At 42.8% G+C, this 9144-nt stretch overlaps 1 protein-coding gene across 1 annotated transcript; it reads right to left on the bottom strand.

Moving 5' to 3' along the window:
* Positions 1-1486: 1486 nt before the first annotated feature.
* LOC138445744 (ciliary microtubule-associated protein 3) lies at positions 1487-7714 on the bottom strand. The gene is made up of 6 exons (XM_069599979.1): positions 7663-7714; positions 7291-7433; positions 6571-6669; positions 5554-5684; positions 3519-3636; positions 1487-2114 (listed from the first exon to the last, which is right to left on the bottom strand). Exons 1-6 carry the CDS (start codon positions 7679-7681, stop codon positions 2046-2048), a joined length of 579 nt encoding a protein of 192 aa, XP_069456080.1. The 5' UTR covers positions 7682-7714; the 3' UTR covers positions 1487-2045.
* Between the last annotated feature and the right edge of the window lie 1430 nt (positions 7715-9144).

Here is a 9144-nt window from a genome sequence, read left to right as displayed (position 1 = left end):
TTTTTGCCATTGTACCCTCCCTGTACTCTCAGGCTGCCTCACAGATTCACTTTACCTGCCTGGGCCTGAAAGCATTTGAGTTTAACACCCCAATCTTGTTTTACAGTGGAAAGAACTGAGGCATCGAATGACAATTACGTAGTTAGTGTTAAAATCAGATCCAGACATATTTATCATGTTGCTATGTAATGAAGCTGGTTGTGTGCAAGTTACCGGGGCATGTAAATATAGGTGAGGCTTGGCTCTGGCCCTTTAGAAATTTTCAGTCAAGTGGAGCATGCTGCTTGTTTTCTTTTTTAAAAAAATTTTAATTTTGTATTAAAAATTTTTTAATTGGTTATTTTTTTCTTCCAGTTTTATTGAGATATAATTGACACACAGCATCGTCTAAGATTAAGGGTTTCCCTGGTGGCTCAGATGGTAAAGAATATGCCTACAACGCAAGAGACCCGGGTTCGATCCCTGGGTCAGGAAGATCCCCTCGAGAAGGGAATGGCACCCCATTCCAGTATTCTTGCTTGGAGAATTTCATGGACAGGAGTCTGATGAGCTACAGTCCACAGGGTAGCAAAGAGGTGGATACAACCTAGCAATTAACATTTTCATAATGATTTGACTTACATCATGAAATGATTACCACAATAAGTTTAGTGGACATCCAGTCATCTCACATAGACACAAAGAGCAAAGCAATAGAATGGTTTTCTGCCTTATGATGCTTGCCCTCTGGTGGGTGAGGCTAGACTAGAGGTTTGTCAGGCTTCCTGGTTTGTCTGGCCCCTGGAGGGGCCAGTGCCTGCCCAGTGGTGAGTGGAGCTGTAGGTCTTCGTTCTCCAGCAGGCAGGGCCATGTCAAGGGACATGTTTAAAGGTGGCTGTGGGCTCAGGAAGTCTTTTGACAGGCTGTCTGCTGATGGATGGGGCTGCATCCCCACCCAGTTTGTTGTTTGGCCTGAGACATCCCAGCTCTGGAGCCTAGAGTCTGTTGGATGGGGCCAGGTCTTGCTGCTAATGACCCAAGCAAGATGTCTACCTCCAGTCAGAGTTCATGCAGATGAACCCCCTGCCCTCCAATATTTTTACCACCAATATCTTTGTCCCCAGGATGAGCCACCACTCTCCTCGCCATCCCAGGAGACCCTCAAAACTCCAACAGATAGGTCTTGCTCAGGCTTCTATGAAGTTACTGCTTTTGCCCTGAGTGTTGGTGTGCATGAGCTTTTGTGTGTAGCTTTTAAGAGTGGAGTCTGTATTTCCCCCAGTTCTGTGAAGCTCCTGCCATTAAGTCCCACTGTCCTTCAAAGTCAAAGGCTCTGGAGGCTGTTCTCAATGTCACATATAAGGCTGACATGGAGCTCAGAACGTTCACACCTGGGGAAGAACTTCTGTCGTATTATTCTTCAGTTTGTGAGATCTGATCATATCACAAGTGTACCCTTCCTAGTGTCTCATTGTGGTTACTTCTTTATGTCTTTGGATGCCGGATAGTTGTTTAGCAGCGAATTGTGATTTTGGTGTGCTTGTGAGAAGAGGTGAGCTCACAAACTTTTTTCTACTCTGCCACCTTGTCTAGGAATTGGAAGAGCCCCTAAAACATTTACTCTGTCTTAAGTATCCTCTACATCTAGCAAGCCCAAATACAAAGTCAAGAAAGCCATAGAAATCCTTGATATGTATAGACCAACAATCTCCTATCGCCAGGGCTAGCAGTAGAAAACATAAACCTCATTCCTGGGACTTATAGCTAGAGGGTGGGGATGCACAAGTATAATATTTCAGTACAGTGAAGCCACTCTACTGAGCACTCAGTTAGGAAACCCTCAGACCCTTCTACATTTTTACAGAACAAACCAGCACGTGGAAAGAGCACCCTCTGTACAATGAGTCTTTATGCTGTCATATAGTAATTATGAGCCCTTTGCCCCTCCCTGCACCCCATGCTGGCAGACGGGAGGGTCAGAGCAATGCAGAAGGACAAGAGCAGCTCTGTCCTCAGTCCTGGAGAGTCTGTGGTCAGGAGGAGCATGTGAAGGTAGTCACAGCTTTTCAGTTGTAGTACAAACTTAGGTAGGCCAAACGGTTCCGATGCTTTCTAAAGTCCTTGTCTGTGGACAGCTGCAATGAAAAATACTGTCAAAGTCAATATTCACATGAGAACTCCCTGCCTCTGGTCTTCCTGGATGTGCGAAAGAGACCCGTATGTTAGAGCTGTTTTAGCCTACCTGAGTCCCAACCACACAGTAACCTAACCTAGTGAATCTCCCAACATTGCTCTGTATATCTACTCTTTGTCATTTTTTTCTGGAATATATCATGCTAGGAATTATTTTCTACTTGGCAAATCAAGTATAAAATATACTATCCTCAAGCATAGCTGGTGAATTTCTTGAAAACAAAGACTACGTGTTTAATTCTTGAATGTTACCTGTAGGCCCTAGCACAATGATGTTAGTACATTTGGTATTTAATAAACACTTGCAGAATTAATCCAAAGTTCCACCAGGGGGAAAAGGACACCTCTGGATTTATTACAAGTGACATGGGCTGACCATTTATTATGCTACAGGTCTGGTACTATAATATCTCAATCTTTACAACTTCATCAGATCAAGTCTAGTTTATATCCATTTTAAAGATAAGCAAACTGAGGCTTAGAAAAGTTAAAGGATACATAGCAAACAAATATGGAACTAGTGTTTGAACTCAGGCAGTCTGTTCCTAAAATCCATGTTCTTGCCAGAATGATCCACTGCACCTTGATGATCTAACACTAAGTGATGTGATGGGAAGAGCACTGGCCTAAAAGTCACATGATCTATATTCTGGCTGAGCAACTTCAACAAGCCATTTAATCCATCTAAGCCTCAGTTTGGACTTCCCTGGTAATTCAGCTGGTCAAGAATCCGCCTGCAATGTGGGAGACCTGGGTTCGATCCTTGGGTTGCGAACAGCTCCTGGAGGAGAGTGTGGCAACCCACTTCAATATTCTAGTCTGGAGAATTCCCACAGATGGAGGAGCCTGGCAGGCTACAGCCCATGGGGTTCCAGAGTCAGATGTGAAAGTGTTAGTTACTTCAGTCGTGTCTAACTCTTTGTGACCCCATGGTCTGTAGCCCGCCAGGTTCCTCTGTCCATGGTATTCTCCATGCAAGAATACTGGAGTGGGTTGCCATTCCCTTCTCTAAAAGAGTCAGATGCAACTGAGTCACTAAGCACAGCACAGCACAATCCTCAGTTTCCTCCTCAATCACAGAGGATAATTATCTCAGACTACCAACAAAGATTATTTGAGGATTAAATAAGAAACTGTGACTTTTGTTCAGTCACATACACCTTTAGAAATCTAGTGAAATTGTGTAACTCTCCAAAACTTCCCATATGTATATATTACACAAAATTGTGCAAGTAATTTCAGGGGATCAAGGATTTCTTGACGCTTATTCACAGACCCCTGGTTAAGAATCACAGATACATGTGGAAGTATTAGGTAGAGGCTCCACAGAAGTCCAATCATATTACCTCAGTTTTCAGGGTTCTTTTCTGTAGACAAGGAACCTGAGCCCAGTCTGGAGATCCAAATCTCATTGGCCAGGTGACTTTCTGGGGTGCCTTTTTCTCTAGTTTATATGTGCCAGGGCTAGAAATAAAAATATAAAACCTTATGTTGAAGAGTTAGTGACCACCACAATTCTAGTTTGGAGAAACCCCACAGAGGAGCCTGGATGGCTACAGTCCATGCGGTTGCAGAGTCAGATGTGAAAGTGTTAGTCACTTCAGTCATGTCTGACTCTCTGTGACCTCATGGACTATAGCCCACCAGGTTCCTCTGTCCACGGGATTCTCCAGGCAAAAATACTGAAGTGGTTTGTAGTGACCACAAACTTCATCAGTACTACCTGTGTACCTGAACTAGTCCTAACTCTCTTGGAAAAGGCAACAGACAGATTAGATCTTAATGTTTGGCAAGCATAGGGTTCCTTTGCCTGCTAATGTGCTTCTAAATAGGTGTTAGTGTTCAAGATTTTTAGTCCTGACATGCAGTGAAGGTGAAAATCAACCCTAGTTTAAGCTATTTCTGTAACCTCTTCTTAACTGAGAGACCAAGAGATCCCAGAAGTGGTGGATGATAACAGAGATTTGCCACAGTGATGCTAATTAGTACCCATGATGTGAAATTTCTCAACAATAGGGTATTTTGCATTGCCTTTGTTCATATCACTTTGTCTTTTGGTGTAGACGCTTAACTGTGGAAATAAGATGTAGAGTGGACATGGGAAACAAGCTTCATCATCTCCACTTCTTTACTACAACCTTAAGAAAGTTATATTTCCTCTCTGATCCTTGGAATTCTCACCAGTAAAAGAAAGACCCTGATGATGCCCTATAATTTTCAATGGCTTCCTAAAGCACTGAGACCCCCTGCCTTGGTCTATGAGGTTTATGGACTGTAGCCCTTCTTCCTCCTCTGTTCTCGTTTTCTCCTTGCCCACTGCACTGTAGCCACACCAGCCTTCTTTCTTTTTTCCTCCCACCTCCCACCTACAGCCTTTGTACTTGTAGTTCCTTCTGGCTGGGAAGCTCTCGGCCTAGATCTTCACAGGGTCAGTTCAGTCTTGTCATTGCGCTTTCAGATGAAGTGTCATTTCCCAGAAAGACCAATCCTTGCCAAGGAAGATTCCAGCCATCACTCTATGTCCTATCATCTTTGTAAAAAATATTGCTGTTTTTATTTATTTATTTACTTGAGGCTGTCCTGGGTCTCTACTGGTTCACAAGCTTTCTCTCTAGGTGCGATGAGCAGCGGCTACTCTCCAGTTGCAGTGTGTGGGGTTCTCATTGCGGCAGTGCCTCTTGCTGGGAAGCATGGGCTCTAGGGAGTGCCGGCCTCACTAGTTGTGGCTCCCAGGCTCTAGAGCACAGGCTCAGTAGCTGTGCATGGGCTTAGTTGCTCCAAGGCATGCCAGATCTTTCCAGATCAGGTATCCAACCCGTTTCTCCTGCATTTCCAGGCATATTCTTTACCACTAAGTCACAAGGGAAGCCCCCCTGCCCCCCACTGCCACCCGCCCTGCTATTATATCATTTTGTTTGGTGTTATTCAGCATTTCACCAGGTCACCATACTTCCTGGTGTGCCTGTGGTAGCTCCAGCTCATGGCTACTATCTTGGTATAATTATTAATAAGACCCTTACAGTCTCAGAAGTGTCACATGCGGACTAATAAATTATATGGTCACTCTCTATCACCACTGATTACTTTCTTGTTTATTGGCTTCTCATCTGTCTGGACTCTAGAATGTAAGCTCTAAGAAATGATGATGGGTGTAATGCAAAATCTTTGGAACCTACACAACTTCTTGGCCTTTTATAAATATTTATTGAATGAATCACCACACTCTACAATTTTATAATTCTAGAGACCTGGAAGGTAAGAGGTTGAATCTTTAAAGATAAATGGTTTCTTATTTAGAGGGCATGGTTGGGATGTAACTCCTTTTTGTATTTCCTTTCCTATTGCTCTTTGTTGAAGTGCACCAGAAGAAGGGGCACATACCCAGGATAACAAGGGTCCTTTGAGTATGTCCGAAAGCGAGGTGACAAGGTATTAAATGGAGCAAAATTTGGTTTGTGTGTTTGCTCCTGAAGATTGACTGTCTGGTACATGCCTGGGTAAGGTGTCACATCCTGTTTCCAAGAAAAAGATCAATATGTCAGAGGGTGATGTATATATATGTAAAGACTTCTAAGTAGAAAAAACAAAGTCATCCTCCCCCTCTTCATGTATCAGCTATGGTTTAACTATCTCAAGCTATAGAATTAGGCCTACAGTAGGTAGAAAACCAAGATAAGAGTATGGTTCAGCTACCTAAAGGTACCTAATGTTTTGGCTATAGAAATAAACCGAGGGAGGGGGGTTCAGGATGGGGAACACGTGTATACCTGTGGCGGATTCATGTTGATGTATGGCAAAACCAATACAATATTGTAAAGTAATTAACCCCCAATTAAAATAAATAAATTTATATTAAAACAAAACCTATGAGGGCAGAGAGCCAAGGTAACCTATCGTAGCTAATATCCCCACCATCCCACCACCCCAATCAGATTTTCTTTTGGAGCCAGTATCCCTCTCCCTGAGCGTAAGTCAAGAAAATGTCCAACAAGAGATTAGGAACCTATACTGAAGACTTGAAACCCAATCACACAAAAGGTTAAGAAGTTAGAACTGGTTTTTTAACTGATAAGATATTATACTATATATTACATATAATTATATGATGCATATAAACAAAGCTTCCAGTATTTTATCAGCAGGTGTCTCAGGACTGAAGCCCTGCCTTGGTACCATTTCTTCTGAGAATTATTTTCCACTCTCCCAGGACACTCACACACACATTTTTCACGTTAACACCCACATTTTTATGTAGACTCCTTAGTAGCTTTTGTCCAGATGACTTTCATCTTGAATTTCAGGACATACTTTAGGTAACCTCCAACCATGCTCCCCAATGCAAATACATGCAGCAACATGGATCACACTGAAATCTAAGCACGTACAGCCATTTCTAACCTTGTTCTTTGGCTTAAACCTCACAGCTGTTCTGGCTCCAAAACCATATCCTTTTATACTGGTTGGGATCTTATCGAGGTTGTATGCCAAGTCTTTATTCTTCATGTGTTATGTAGAAAACAAAGACAAAACATGCATAGAGAACATTATAGTCATTAAAACGGAGTGATCTCAAGAGTATCCCTGAATCTTCTCTGCTCAAGTTGCCCTTTCTTTCTTGATTCCTCTGAATCAAGACCAAACAATTACATATGTAACACAGGCTTCTCTACAAAGAAATGTGGCTGGATAGGTAGAGTGAATGACATTTGAATCCAGTGAATCTACTTTTCTGAGCCTCATAGAGCTGAATCAGCTTTCTATGGTTTCAACTGAATCTGACTATGATTTCGTAAACTACCTATCAGCACAGACACAGTAGGCTTGGACTAAGAGGAAATATTTAGTCACCGGCCTTTGTAGTATGAATGATGAAGGAACACTTACTGGGGATGGCATGAGGCCAAGGCTTGCATTTGGTGGGGATGGCAAACGCAAGTAATGGCCCTTTCCTTTCTGATATTGGGCTTGACAGCTGGTTGCAGACAGAGAACCAGAGAGCGCTTTCTCACGCTGGGACCCGGAAGGTCACAAATCGCACAGGGCTTTTCTTCCAGGAAACGTGAGTATCCTTAGATGGTCTGGGAACTGACACCCACCTGAGGTAAGGTGAATACTCACTTCTTCTGCTGTATAACATCCAGGCCCTCTGTGGGGCACTCCCCTAATAGGGAGGAACTTGTTTCCCAACAAGTTTGGGGGATAGAAGTGAGGAAAGATCTTCCTATGTTGACATGTTCCAAAGGAGTAGCTAACCAGCATCTCTGGAGAGCGAGAAAGAGGAGAAACTCCACATGAAGGAAGTCCATGTGGTCCAAATGAGGGTTGGGAGTGGTGTGAGGAAAGGTGGTCGAGACCTGAGCAGACTGCACTCTTAACGAAAGCGTGACCAATCCAAGAAGACGGGCAAGCTATCTTTCCCTCCTTTCCCCCTTGGTCTTTCCCAGTCTCCCCATCTTCCTTCTGCCTCTACTCTGACTCAGCCCTCCTCACCTGCTTTGGGGAAGCACATCGCGCCAGGACCTCTAGGGCGAGCGTTTTGAACCGCGTTGCCTAGGGAACAGGCTGGCAGACAACCTCAGCTCTGGTGCGCCTGCGTGGCAAAGGGGCCTGCCACGGAGCCACGTTGGGCCACGTTGGGCTACGTTGAGTGGGAACCTGCACCGCCAGGGCCAGGAGCCCAGGAGGGTGTGAACTAACAAAAACAAAGTAAGTGTATGTGTACCGCAGAAATGAGGGACATAAAAAGGCTGAGGAGTTACTTCAGATTCAGGCATATTGATGAAGCATGAAAATCTAATGCAACATATGTTCCTAGATTAGATCTTGAATGAGATAAGAAAGATACGTTGTTGGGAAAGTTATTTAGAGGTTTTTTTCCTACTTAGCCAGTCACTGAAAAGACACTGAATTATTCAACATATTTTTTTATGACTAGTATTCAACAAATATTTATTAGTGTCCAAATAATTGTAAAGATTTAACCATACTGGACCGTGTGCTACTTAGATCTTTGTCTTCTAAGAAGTTAATTTCCAATGTTTTCTCACTGGAAGCAGAATGATGGATTTTACCAGCCATCCCATCTCCCCCTGTCTTTTTCTGGAAGTTTTCCCCACCTAGTCTTCTGGACTGTTAGTAGGACAACAATAATGCCAGAATAAAGCTAAATGGCTTGTTAGTTAAACCCTCTAAAGATGTGGACTTTCCTTTTACAGAAATAATTTTGTTAGTTTAGTGACAATAGACTACTTGAATCCTAGAAGTGAGTTACTGTCTTGGTGTAAACCAAGCTTGTTTCACTCAGCCTCCTCCCCACCACCAACAGGTGCTGTTGAATTGTAGGAGCTGGATGAGAACAAGCCACTCACTGTCAGCAAGTTTTGCAAGTATGAGGTTTGTTCCAAATTATTATATTTACATAAACCTTTCTTTCAGTAAGTCACACACTTAGTGCTTCTATGCATTCTGAGGAAGCTTTAGAGCATCTAAGGAGAGCCAACAAACGTGGAAGAAGCTGAGAGAATTTATATCCAATCACCCTTTGCAGAGAGTTTCTTAGGGTTAATCTCTGGGTCACACTGAACATTATTAGAATCACTTGTGCAGAAACTGTTTTTTTTTTTTGGATAAAGGGTAAGCAAGCTCTAGTCTCAATTTTGAGTTAAAGTTTCCCTAGAGCATCAGTAACCTATATAGATCAATTTTGGGAAAATAAAATAGGCAGAACAGTCTTGGACCCAAAACACATTGTTTTGTTGCCTTCTCCATCAAAAATGGGCATCTATGGAATTTTTCATCTTCATTATATGGTCACAAGACTCATTCAATCCAGAAAGACTCAAGCAGGTACAGAGATGGGGAGAGAAATTTAACTTACTTTAAGTTACAGAGGCATATGACACATAATCCTTGATCCTAAAATCTTTTGTCATCTTGTGTAAGGTTTAATACCCTCCTCAACTTACTGTGGAC

This window comes from Ovis canadensis, chromosome 1 (genome assembly GCF_042477335.2).
Source record: "Ovis canadensis isolate MfBH-ARS-UI-01 breed Bighorn chromosome 1, ARS-UI_OviCan_v2, whole genome shotgun sequence".
Taxonomy (NCBI): Eukaryota; Metazoa; Chordata; class Mammalia; order Artiodactyla; family Bovidae; genus Ovis; species Ovis canadensis.
Note: the sequence above shows the minus strand (reverse complement) of the source record. Positions and strands in the feature narration are given on the sequence as shown.

Bases quoted from the DNA above. Each gene is read 5' to 3' on its own strand.
- LOC138445744 (XM_069599979.1), bottom strand. The intron at 5,685-6,570 runs GTTAGAAATGGC...TCTTGGAAACAG, and splicing joins GGTTTAAGCCAAAGAACAAG to GATGTGACACCTTACCCAGG. The intron at 3,637-5,553 runs GTATGTGCCCCT...TTTTATTTCTAG, and splicing joins AAGGACCCTTGTTATCCTGG to CCCTGGCACATATAAACTAG.